Source organism: Drosophila simulans, chromosome 2R (genome assembly GCF_016746395.2).
Source record: "Drosophila simulans strain w501 chromosome 2R, Prin_Dsim_3.1, whole genome shotgun sequence".
NCBI classification, from domain to species: Eukaryota; Metazoa; Arthropoda; class Insecta; order Diptera; family Drosophilidae; genus Drosophila; species Drosophila simulans.
The window spans coordinates 15,030,225-15,043,666 of record NC_052521.2 but is presented as its reverse complement, the minus strand read 5'-3'; the positions used below and the strand labels follow the sequence as shown (position 1 = coordinate 15,043,666).

Sequence of the window (13,442 nt, the reverse complement as noted above, 5' to 3'; positions counted from 1 at the left end):
TATTAAATAAATCAACATATTGTTCAATATATTATATCTTATATGAAATGTTCTTACAAATTACATATAAATTATGAAAAACTTTTAACAAAAATGTTTTATAACCAATGTTAAATTGATTAATGATGAGCCTTTCGACTTTTTTGATATATCCTGACTAACAGTTAGGGTATTAAAGTGCTCCATTTGCAAGCGCATGCGTGACAGTGACTTGGGGCTTGTGTCGCCGCCCCTCCTCTTCGCTCCTCTCCCCGCCTGGCAATCCCCCCCCCCCTTCCTTCCTCAACAAAACCCCCTCGATTTCAGATGCTGTGAAATGGCGACAACAGTAAAAATATTGAAATATTGTCAATCAAGGGGTTAACATGGGGAGCAGGAGAGATTTGGCGAGGGGCGGCTCGTGAATTGAGCGTCAGTGACAGTCGCGTTCTATCTGCAAGATAAGAGACACTAAAAGTGTCGCTATGCCGCCGAAACGCACTGTATGGCAAATAAAATGAAAACTTAAAATAAACCGAAGGAGTAGCGAAAAAAATGTTAAATCAAGAGGGGAAAAACCAAAAAAAGAAAAAAAAACGAGATAAAATATGTTTTACAGCTCAGAAACTTAATATGATCGGGTAAAGTGAAAGTAAGCACAGCTATATAAGATATATAGGGGTGTGGGTATACATATACATATATGTATGTATGTGTTTATCCAGGTGAGAGTGTGTGAGTGCGTGTGACATGCGCATTGACCGCGAACACTGCGATCAGAAGGCTAAAACCCGAAGGTTATCCTTGTGTATGGAAATTTCACAAGCTGCATTCATTTCGCACACTTTGTGGGGTTTCCGCATTTCAATAAGGAAAAAGTCCCAACACTGAGCTACAAAACTAAGGTGAAAATGCGAATTAGTTTCATTCACACAAGATCTACATACATATGTACATACATACATAAATGGGTTGGGGGGATCTTTTGGGTTTGCAAATGTCAAAGTTTAAATTCGGAACGAAACGATTTCGTCATTAATTATTATTAATTTATTTCACGGCCATCAAATATTATTGCACTTTAAGCTTCGCTTGAATACAAATTCGATTTCCAATTTACGTAGATGATTCTATTTTTATAACTTTATTAAATGTCAAAGGGTAATTTGTATGAGAAAGGAAATGCAAATGGCGTCTTATCAATTTAGATATTTTATGGCATAGACATCTGCTGTTTGTTCAACATTAAATATAAAAAATATAAAGCTGCCCATAAATCAAACCAAACTGTACTGAAATTTTTAAGACAATCGAACTTTAATGAAATGTGTATCGTTTTCTTAAATTAAGTCTATAAAGTCAGAGATTTCTGATTTTTGCATTGTTGAAAACACTTGAATTGGCAATTAAAGAAATTATACGTATTTATGCCGCTTTGGGCGCGGTTGCATAAGTCTTCGTGCAGTTAAATAATGAAAAATGCATAAACAATAAAACAATTTTATTACCAAATGGCGAGAATAATAAAATCGTATATATTGTACATTGCTTTGCACTCTGCTCAACCGAATAATATGGCTAATTCGGCGAATCGTAAAAACTTTATAAGCCACTCTGCTGCCCGAGGCTGCAATTTGCTAATGCAATTTATGAAGCTTTTGCTTGGGGATTTGTCCAATGGAGCTTTAAGCTTCAGTTTCGAGATCCCTGTTGATGAGTGTAATTTCGAAATATTTTTGATTTCGCATTGCATTCCAAATTTCTGATAAAACTAAGAGTACTTAAGCATAGATGCAATAATGCTCGTTTAATCCCTTTATCCTGTTGGGAAAAAATACACTGTAGCACAGTGTAAATTAAGACGCTGCTAGGGACATGTTATGCGGTGACAGACAGACCGACAGACACAATGGAAAGGATGGCTCGAAACAAAGGTCAACGGGGCTTATATATGGATATGTATAATGTACAGACTGCCATCCGCAGGCCGATCTGTCTCTGTCGCCGCTTTAATTCGACTTTAATGAAAACGTGGCAAGGCGAACACTTTTGGGATGCAGACACTCGCCGTGGATGTGAATGTGGATGTGGAAATGGACATGTCCTCAGCTGCTTATCATGGGGGCCAGCAAACAAAACAAACTGTACATCAAGCGAGGCCAGAAGACCGAGAGTGCGAGGCCACAGCCAAGAGCAACACGCAAGGTCCAGGTCCCGCAGCCAACAGCTTCTTCGACGGCATGCCAAAGTTGCTGCAACAGTTGCTGCCACAGTCGCTCGGTCGCCGTTTCAGAAAAAAGCCTGGCCAAATCCAAGCGAAGTCCGAATCGAAGACGACGTTTGCGCTGCTCGGTCCATATGCGGAAACGCAATTTTGTCGTTATTTATGGACCTTGCCGCACATGCAACATGCACGCCGGCCAAACGAACCAGCGATGTTGCTGCTGTGTCCGTTGATGTTGCTGCTGCTGCGACCGCCGCTGCTGCTGCAGCATCCTCCGCTATAACAGGATGGGACATTGGCATTAGAAGAATGCACTGCAAAGGAAACTTTTCAGAACAAAATTATTGCTTGCCATTTTATTGTAAAAACAATTTTGTAACCAATTATATGTTCTTCATATAACTTGCTTCAAAAATAGTGTTTTTTAACAATGTTATTCAAATCCCATTATTTCGAACTGCCCACATACAACCCTTTTTCTCTCTGTGTAAGAATTTAGGAGGAGGCTGAGGAGGAGTAGCCCGATTGGGCTGCAGATGCAGATGCGATGGCGATGGCGTTGCAGATGTCCGAGTGGCCAACGATCCGGCGATCCATGCAGATGACGATGACTTAGTTGCCAAGCTCCGTGGCGGCACCTTGCTCAAGGAGGCTGCGCTTGCATCTCACCTCGCTAACGGTTCTCTATTAGATTAATTTATATTCAAATTTTTATTACCCGCGCATACCACCGCTCGACGTCGACTGCTCTAAAATGAATTGCCAAGCGGATCGCTGGCGGACGAGGAGGAGGAGGATGCGGCTGGGTTTGGGTATGGGAATGGGGATGCGGCTGGCGATGGTGATGGGGGTTTCCGTGGAGCCTTGGTGCTGGATCTGGGTGTTATTAGCTCGCCTACTTGCACATTCGATGCACGCCAGAATGCCAAAGTTGCTGTTGTTGCTGTTGCAGGGGCAGCAATAACGTATGGAAGAAACAGTTACAACGGAAGCTGTCATTCCACTACGGGGAATGGAGGATGGAGCATGGCATGGAGCATGGAGCATGGAGCTTGGAGCTTGGGGATTCGGGGAATGGGCATGGATGAGGACACCAGCCTGAACTCAATGTTTGGGCAGTGGAAGGGGTATGGCCAGAATGCGCTGGCGTTGCTGCTGCTGCTGCTGCTGTTGCAGTTGCGGCTGCTGCGACAGTGATGTTGCTGTTGCTGCCGTTGCCGGTTGGCCTATCGCAATAATTAACAGTAAAATGCGCGCGGCAAGAGCGGTTAATTCAAATGCATGAGAAATGCAAATGACAAACATTGATTTGAAAGGACCACGACTTCAGAGGGGGACTCAAACCGAATCCAAACTAAAACTCTGCTGTCCCCAATTAAGATGTTGATGTGGTAACCAACCGCAGCACCAGCAGCAGCACCACCACCACCAGCAGCAACTCAAACTCCAGCTGCAACTGACCGCCATGACGAAGGCAATTAGTCGAGATTTATGTAGCCGATAGAACAGCGCTCAATGAATAGTTGAGTGGGCTGGACCGTGGGTTAAGGATATTAACCGGAACACAGGCTTAACATTAGATATACGATCTTACAAATATTTTCGAGACACCTATAACTAATTTTGTAGTTTACGTTCTCTTTTGAAATGGTATAGTGGTCAAAAGATTACTGGCTATATTTAGTCATATGATACATACAGATATATAGAACATTGTGCCCGATATAAAAATGTAGATTTTCCAATATTCCAAAAAAAAAAAAAACAAAATTTGTAATTCTATGGTAACACACCCTGCAAATAAGGATTTTTTGTATCCAAACTTCGGACCCTTTCAAGCTCCGATTGAGCCACTAATTAAGGGTCACAGCTCTCTCGAATTTCGAGCACAATAACAAACCACTTGGCAGTGGACCAACCCTTTCCCACAGCTACCCTTCATTAAGCTAAACGCCCTTTGTGGGCAATTACTCACCTCTGCAGATGCTCCTCGACTCCCGCTGGCAAGGCACCGTCGGCCACGATGTAGACGGGCTGGCCGCCGGCTCCGGTGGTGGTGGCATACGGAAGTCCCGCCTGGACCACCACTTGGCCGTCGGACACCAGACTGCCGATGTCGCCGCCCGAGTATATTTCCAAACTCTTCTGATCCGTGGTGGAGTAAATCACCGTCTTGCTGCCATCGTTGTAGATCAAATCTATATGCTTATCGGCTTGATAGAGGTCGGGATCGAGTTTTTGGGGTACCGTCAAATGGGGCAGTTGTTTCACATTCACTCCGTTCGGATCGGAGGTGGTGTATATGATGGATCCTCCGCCGGCAGCAGCTGCTGCTGCAGCCGCATGTTTCTTGTGATCCTCGTAGATATCGGCCTCCGTCTTAATCACATTCGAATCATTGCCGCCACTGTAATGCAATACGGACGCGTCCAGCGGCAATGGTGATGTCTGATACACCGCCTGACCGTGATCATTGTTCATCTTCTGGGCCTGGTTGTACATGGCCGTGGCCACCGCATTGTCATTGGGCATCAGCTTGGAGGGATCACTGACGATCCGTGTGAGAATGTGCTCACCAGCCTCGTTTCGCGACAGGATGTGATGCTCCCCATTGATGATCTCCCGCGAGATGATTTGCTGCTGCTCGCCATTTGGTCCCACGACCCGGATTATCTGGTTCTCATCGAACTCGATCTTGGCCAGCGGCTGGTGTTCCGTCTGCTGTTGCTGCTGCTGGGCTTGGTTGCCCATTTGGGCCGCAATCCGCGCATCGATGGCATGACCTTCATCGGAATTGTTGCCGCCGCCATCCGCTGGCATCACCACCTTGGGCGTTTCGTAGATAAAGACAGCCTCCTTGTCGTACAGCTTGGAGTTATCCGTGTGCAGATCCAGCACGTTGACGTTCGTCATGGTGGCCAATTCTGGCTGCGGTGAGTCCGGTGATCGGTGCATTGTTGTGAGCAGCGGCACTCCGTTTGGCGCCAGTGGTGAACTGTTTGTGTTGCCTCCTCCGCTGTTGCCGCCACTGCCTTGTTGGATGGGCGATAGGGATGCGTCGCTGAGGATGCCGACACCAACGCCAACTCCTAGGCGGCTGTGGTTGTGCTGGTGCAACTGGTGGGCGTGACCGTGACCGTGGGCGTGGCCGTGTGCGTGGCCGGACAGCGAGAGCTCGTTGGACGTGATAACGCTCGTTGTGGCGGTGGATGTGGACATTATACGTGGTAGATACGGCTTACTGAACTAATTTGAACTGGATTCCGGATTGCACTAGGACTTGGTCGTGGACTGATCATCGATGCCGTGATCCCCTGTGGTTGTTGCTATTGCTGTTGCTGCCTCGGCTGCTGGCAAGTATAAACATAATAAATATCACTTAGTATCAACGGATTGATGGAAGGCACTTTGTGGTTTCTTTCGTTCGAATTTATGTAGCTCCGGTTCCGGATGGTCGATCTTCGTCTTAGTCGTTGTTTCATTAACTGCTTTCTATGGCACTAAGGAACTTCCTTCGTTTCGTTCTCAGCTCAACTGCAATTGGGCAAAAAACAATGGTTCATAGTTAGTACAAAAAAGTGGGAAGTGGAATGGAAACAATTGTGTTGCAAGTTGTAGAAAGATAGTAACTCAAAAATATATAGAATGTGTAAAGAATATTCTGAAACAGGAACCCAAACATTTTCTACATCATTGCAAGTCTTAAAACATTGTTGCTCTTTTTTAAATGCCTAGCTAACAAGCTGAGAAAGCCATATTATTTTAATAGTTTTGTTAGAAATAATTAAAATATTTTCACGCTACTCGAACCCAACACTTGTACAGTGTGAGTCATAGACTATATGCTATAAGGTGTTTCCCATTTGGCAATAACAGCCCTACCAGCAACACCCCCCTCCCCCGCCAGCTCGCTCAATTAACGATGAGGAAGCAACGCTGAAGCAACAACAAAAGTGGCACTGTCTGGCGGCAGTCTGCTTGGCGCCCGCCCCCGCCCCCTCCGCGACCCACTGGCGATGCAGTCACACACCCCCATTGAAAATGAGGTGAAAAAAAAAAAAAGACGGCACACATAAACGGAAGAGCCAGCGGAACGGGTTCAAACGACGAGCGATTTGCAAGCACACAAAACAGACGACCAGAGCCAGCCAACAAACAAACAAACAAACAAAAAGGGGCAAACACAAAAAATCGGAAAACGGAAAGAAAAAAATAAATAAGCCCAGTTGGCCTGCACACACGTGGCCGTCGAACTAGTTTGACTCCTTCGCAAATGTCAAACGTGTAACTGCATAACTCAGTGCGGTTCATCACATCGGCAAAACAACAAAACAACCAAACGGCGGAGCAACAAAACAACAAAGCAACAAAACAGCCAAACAGGTGGAAGAAGCGTCGCTGCCGACGTCGCGCTGTCGACGCCAACCGAGAAGCCAACTTCTCGGCCATATTTGTGTTTTGTTTACAACGGGGCTTTGTGTGAAATTAAACACAGAGTGTACACTATAACGCTGCACGTCTCAAAAAACCAGTCAGTCCATCAGCTGTTAATAGTCCAGAATCTGCGAGTTAGCAAAACATGTTTATGAGGGATTTTGAAACCGAAACCGAAACTGAAACTGAACTGAACTGAGCTGAGCTGAGCTGAACTGAACCGAGACCAAACAAAACAAAACAACATCGACATCGACAACAAGTTGAGAACAGGTACTACTCTCCAGTTTGCGGCACACACCAAAACCATACACACCGGTAGCAGCGGCATCTCAATCCTTGACCTAATCCAGAAGGCTGACTTTCTGGTTCCACGCCTTGCCGCAGCAACAGCCACAGCGTGCCCAGGTTCAGGTCCAGGTTCAGATTCAGGTCCAGGCCCAGGTTCAGTTCCACGTCCAGTCCCCCTGCACAAACACCTCCCCCCCCACCATATTGTTGTTTGATGATAAAGCCAAAAAATTACTGGTGCCGCCGCCGCAGAGTTCACTGCTGGGATGTGGATGTGGATAAACCCGTTTTTTTTTTTTATTTTTTTTTTTGTGTCTGTCAGCCCATGCCGGCGAGTTCACGACGATCTCGACGGGCTCCTCGGACCCGGTCGGTGGGTATTCCGTTAGTAGGTGAGGTCAGTGTCATGCTGGTTATAGACTAGTTTTTGGCACAAACAATCAGAAACGATTGCCCGAAGAAAGTCGATGTGGAAAGGCAATTAGGAAACAATTAAACCAACATCAACACCCCGGCTCGCAAGTGATCCCAACGCATCCATCGAACTGGGTCAGATGTATTGCCAGCCATCCGAAGACCCTCGGGGCTACGTACAAAACTTTCCAACTTGCCGCTTGAATGGCGGAGATCGGAGAATGGCAATGAAGCTGGCACCTCCAGCCAGAGATAGATGGATTCTGGGCAAGACCCATCACTCATGCGGTGGGTGCGAAAGAAATCAGCAACAAGAAAAGTAGCTGCTGGCTTAGATTATGCCCAGAAAAGGGAAGCGATGTGGAGAAGATAATCCAAATTAATCTCACAAGCGATATTTCTGGGGGAGCAGCCAAGAGAAACTTTCTCAAAGAAATTATTCCTATTGAAATGTCCACCCGGGGGCGCCACAAAAATTAAACGAGCCATTTTATTGTAACAAACGAGCGGAAGACTACATTCTTGCACATGCAGCCATATTCTTTATAACTAAGCTACTTTAAAATTCTCCCACATGTGATAGCAAGAAAATTATTTAATATTGCTTATTACAGTTTAAGACTTAAATCAATTTGATCATCAAAACAAGTCGTCGAACACAAGTGTAATACAAGGTAATTAATGAGCAATTACTGTTATTGATTGGCTTAACAATAAACTGTAAATCACGTTAATACGTACATGCAAAACTTTTCAACCAGTATAGACAGATTTACTCCAATACTGGATCACCATAAGGAAATCTTTCGCGGCGAAAGCAATTTGCATATTTATAACTATAGAACCTTGATAAATTAACAGTCGGTTCTCCTTGAGCACTTTATTGCAATGGAAGTGTCGAAACAAATAAATCTAGTGTAATACATCTACCTACGTTGGCTTCCTGGGGTCTATGCAGGCATGATCACTATATGAGTTGATCAACCTTCTCCCAAAACAATCATCACTAATTTTCTTCGATCTTATCGACTGGGAGTCACCACATGTGAAAATAAGCCCCCCATCTAACCTTTGCATACAGACAACGCCTACAACGATATCTATGGTCATTCGTTCTTTATTATCCCCCAAACCACGATCACCTTTCCCCCCGATACCGCCGATTCCAGAAACACAGTGAATACCGAAAGCAATTCCATTTCAAATCCCATTAAGATTTGACATAATTTGAAATTTGGATTTTACGTATCTTTACCTTACTTCGCGAGAATGTAGGGGGGACGGAGAGGGGTTGATGGGAGAGGTGGAGAAAAGACAAGAGAAGAAATGCGCAGCGTAACCCTAAGACATCAACGGTCAGAGTTGTTGGGCATCAATAACCAAAGACTGAGACTGGGGAGTTGGTAGATTGTACACGGCAAGAAATTCCATGTCGATTATGATATAGAACTGATGGCATAGAACCTTATTGAAACGATTTTATTTTAGCTTTTGACCTCTAAGCCTTTTTAAGAATAATTATATACATAAATAGATTCTCGTAATATCACCACCAACGCGTCCCCTTTTCTCCCCGTGTATTTGGGAATGTTCAGGGGAATAAAGGCGTGCATGGATGGGGCAGGGGTGGCGAGCGCGAAGGGGAATGGGAACGGCTGCAAGACGGAGTCAAGAAGGCCCGAAGAAACGAAGAAAGGCTAAAGAAAAGAAAAACAATAAACGTTAACACGAACACGAAAATAAAATAACTCTCTCACGAAGTTCCCCCTTTTTTTGTGTGTGGGTTACATGTGCCTGTTCGCTGTGTGCGTGTGTATCTCACGGCTGAATGTATCTGTGTGCCTGGCGGTGTGAGTGCTGCGTAGATGTTCATTTTACTGTACCATAATCGCAGCCCCAAATTGATCACCATCATCAAGAAGGGAAAAAATCAAAAAAATCAAAAAAAAAAAAATAAAAGAAAATAAAAATCATAATAAAAAGAAGCCGAGAACATAAGAGGCAAAAGGCAGCCCAAAAGTCCAGGGGAAAACGTAATCACAAACACTGGGCAACAGCATCGATTTTCGAACAAGAAGGCTGCGCAGTCGACGTCGACGGTGGCAGAGGCCCGGGCCGAGACAGAGGCGTCTTGATCCCTTCTCGCTCCCGCTCTTTATGGCCAACTCTCCCGCTCTAGCCAGGCATTGTTGGCAGCACAACGGCAATATGACAGCAATACCAATACCTGTGCGACTTACCTGCCGCTGCCGCTGCGCAGCGGCCACTTCGAAATACGAAATACAAAATAAAACCAAACAAAGAGGAATGTGTGCGCGAAAGATACCACCAACAACACAACGGCAACAGCAACAGCAACAGTGACAACAACAACAACAACACGAGTTGAGGCTGGGACCAAGAGACTTAGGCTACGTCTGCACAACATACAGGGTGTCCACTGTGGACGAAGGCTTTCAAAAGCAACACTGGCCAGCACGGTAATGAAATCGTTTGGTTTCAATTAATGTGGGATCATTTAATATGTCTAACCGAATAGATATAATAAAACTTATTTAGAAAACAATAGTTGAAAAGAAGTTTAAATTGTTTAAAAAATATTTCTAGGAGATTGTTGTTTTCAAAAAAAAACCCAGTTCCCAAAATATCCATTAACCAACCATCTTCAAATAACTCCATCGAATTAACTTGATTTTTGGATGACTACCATACGACGCAGTCGATGCGTACTTTGTATTAATCTAGCTAAATGTATACCTTATAGTTTGATAATACCATATGTTTTTCTTAAAAATAAAAAGTTTTTAAAAATCTTTATTTTAGAAAAGGTATTGGGTCCCTACACTCTAGTAAATACATTTAGTGTGCCCAAAATGCCCGCTTTTATTGCTCTTTTTATTGGGAATACCCATCTATTGTAATGGAATCTCCCGAAAAAAGGGATCTATAAGCCGAAAAGCAAATGGTCAATAGGTGCTATATTTCTGACGGTGTAATCCCTCCATGAACCGACCAGGGCTACCAGAGCCTGATGCGTTTATAATTACTTCTTGGTAGGCTAAGTACTACTCACCTTTGGGCCGGGGTGCCTTGAGCTCTTGGGATCAGGATGCGGATTTTGGCACTTGGTGAGGATCTATGGCACTCGAGCACGCTGGAACAGTGGATCGGATCGCTGGAACTGGAGCTGGATCGTGGGCTGGAGTCTGTTTGCTTTGGGAGTCTGCAACCTGGGAGTCTGGAGCTGTAACTGAAATGTGGCTGCTGCTGCTGCTGTTGTTGGTTGCTCCGTTGTTGCTGTTTTGCTGGTGGGTGCACCTTTCGCCACTCTTTGTGCTGTGTTAGTTGTTGTTGTTGCTGCTGTTGTTGTGCGTCTGGGGGCTTTTAGCCTGGCTCTCTGGGCCTTTGGCTTACACAATGCTCTCGGCTGGCTGCTTTTGGCCGCTTCTAATGTGCCACTCTTTGTGGTATGTGGAGCTGTTGTTGTTTCGTTTGCTTGCTGCTGCCTTTGTTGCTGGCGGTTTGTGCATTTTGGCCTAACATTTAATGTTGCTGCTGCTCATATTGCTGCTATTGCTACCGCTGCTGCGAACTGAAGGGCGCAAAAGTTGAGGGGGCGGGTCGGTTCGGGGGCGTTTCGCCTGGCATTTGCGTTTTCAAGCCAATTTGTTGTTTATTTTTTTTGCTTTGAGTATTTTCACTATTTTTTACGCGCTTTCCGCACTAGCATTTGTTGTTGCTGCTGGTTCTGGCTGCTGTTATTAATCACTATTTTTATTTTGCATTTTATTATTCGCTGCTCAGCTTTGATGGCGTCTCATTCCAGCTCGCAAGCACACACACACATGCACACTTTAAGCTCACGCTCTCCGAGAGACATGCACACGTACACACACACACAGTCACGCTCGCACTCAACACACGCACACACACACGAGGTTTTTTTCGCTTTTTCAGCCTTCTCTTCCTCTTCGTGGCTGAAATTCGTGTGTGTGTTTTATTTAATTTCGAAAAAGTTTAAGCGCGACTTTTTGCTGTTTGTTTGGCGTAGAAACTTTTGGATTTTTCGCAAATATCGCGACACACACGCGCACTCACAGGTAATTTCGATTAGAAACGATTAGTCGGATTTGAAACTATATATTTTCGGTGTATTAACTTGCTGACTTTCCGTGTGCGCGGAAAACTTGTCGTCGCTGTCGCTGGATCTCGGCTCTTGGCTATAATGCCCAAAGAGTCAATTGGAGATTGTTCAACTGTTGAATGTGCTGCTGCCGCCGCTGCTGCCACCTCTGCCGACGTCGCCGTGCAGTTGTATTGGTGGCAAGGTGATGTCTGTGTTCGCGGCGCTGGTTAGAGAGCGCTCGATTATTATTGCTTTTTATGGTTTCATCTCTTTCGTAACTGATATTGAGCGAGCGCGGCAGCGACGCCGGCAGCGCAGCGCCACTCAAATTCATTCGAATCGATGATGTTGTCTCTACACTCCCAAACACCCATACAAGTGCGGTCTGAAACACAGGTAGCCCAGTGCTTCCATCTGTGTGTGTGTGTGGGTGCACCTGCAGAGGCCGAAACGCAGGCAGGTACAAAAGACTTAGGCAACGAACCTTCCACTTCAGCATGCACTTGCGGCGAAGGGAGACGGCAGATCAAAAGAGAGAGGGCAAGAAAGAGAGCACCAGCCACCCTCGGCGCGGGCGAACCGCTCCTGCATTTCGTATCTCCCGACTTTGCGTTCATTTCGGTGCTGTGCTGTGGCATTGCATTCATTATCGAAAATTCGAATTCGCTGCTCGGTTAACTCTACTTCGTTTTCGAACTCGCCGCCTTGTTGTTCTGTTTTTGTTGTTGTCATTCGGCTTGTAAGCCGCGTGAAAGTGGTAGTGCAATCGGGCATCAGGTAGAGAAACAAACACACACAACGGCGGGAGAGAGGTGGAGAGAAAGACCGAGATCACCGCATGCCAAGAGAAGTCACTGCAAAAAATTACTGTATACAAAGATGCGCTTTCTCAAAATCATTCTATGATAAGCAGCTTAGATGAATAGTTCGACTCTTAATTCTTATAAAAAATACTGTTGATAGTTTTCCTATTCACTTCATATAATTAAATAGATAATATTATATTATAATATATATATATATAATATATATATATATATATATAATATATATAATATATATATATATATATATTATAAATATATATAATATTTATATATTATATATATTTGTAATATATTAGTTGTATATATTCAACAAATCAACTCAAATTGTTAGCACTACGAAACGAAGGATTTTTTTCTCCGTGAGGCATACGTAAAATAGTTGTGCATGTACCACAATCGAAAACGCCAAGTAGCTGCCGTGCCGCCGCAGCCTCCGTCGCTCTCTGTGCCGTTCTCTCGGCCTGGCTTTCGGTTAACCTCAGTCGGGCTCCTACAACCTCACCTCGCCAGGCGGCGGCAATCAGCGCTGTGTCGTGTGGATCGGCGGACGAACCGACGGACGGGGCTTGTGTGCTTTCCGCCACGGTAAAGGGTGACTCCCCCCCAGCTTCCTTTCCAACGATCTCCCCCCCCCCCCCCCCCACTTGGCTCCCTCACTCAACAATTCACGTTGTTTGTCTTTTGGCGCTGTGCACGCGTGGAACTGTGGTTAAGAACGTAAAGCAGTGGGCACCAGTTTACACTGAAGCACTTGACATTCTACGCAATGTAAAATATCTATGTAAAATGCAAACTTACAGTAAATATGTAAAAAGTACCTTCATATTGATAACTATAAATAAATAAAGATAAAAATGTAAATAGTAAATATATTATGTTGAGTTCCAGAAGCCCAATTACAAACACTTGCATCTCAAGTTTGAATTTGAGTTTTATTTTCATTTCGGTTTATTGTTGCAATATATTAAATGTTTAAAACTAAATTTAGGCTTAGTTTAATCCATTTTTTTATTTATTGATTTTGCCGTTTTTGCGTTTACACATTAGTTGATTTTCATGTAATAAATTTAATTTGTGGTTTTTAACTGGTCGAAACTTTTCACTAATGCTTGATTACGTTTTTGTACATATACCGCTAAGTAGTATA

The 13,442-nt window shown here is 44.4% G+C and overlaps 1 protein-coding gene across 7 annotated transcripts in view; it reads right to left on the bottom strand.

Moving 5' to 3' along the window:
- The window catches only part of LOC6735014 (protein grainyhead), a 39,519-nt gene extending 27,808 nt beyond the window's left edge, over positions 1 to 11,711 (bottom strand). For 2 of the 7 annotated variants that reach the window (XM_039291953.2, XM_039291950.2), the window contains exons 1-2: positions 10,416 to 11,710; positions 4,179 to 5,737 (exon numbers count right to left, since the gene is read on the bottom strand). In XM_039291953.2, coding sequence (XP_039147887.1) covers positions 4,179 to 5,422 — 1,244 coding nt within the window. In that variant the 5' untranslated portion in view covers positions 5,423 to 5,737; positions 10,416 to 11,710. Of the gene's footprint in view, positions 1 to 4,178; positions 5,738 to 10,415 lie in introns of all 7 variants that reach the window. The other 5 variants (XM_039291951.2, XM_039291952.2, XM_016168358.3 and 2 more) reach the window with 4 other exon arrangements.
- Positions 11,712 to 13,442: the final 1,731 nt, after the last annotated feature.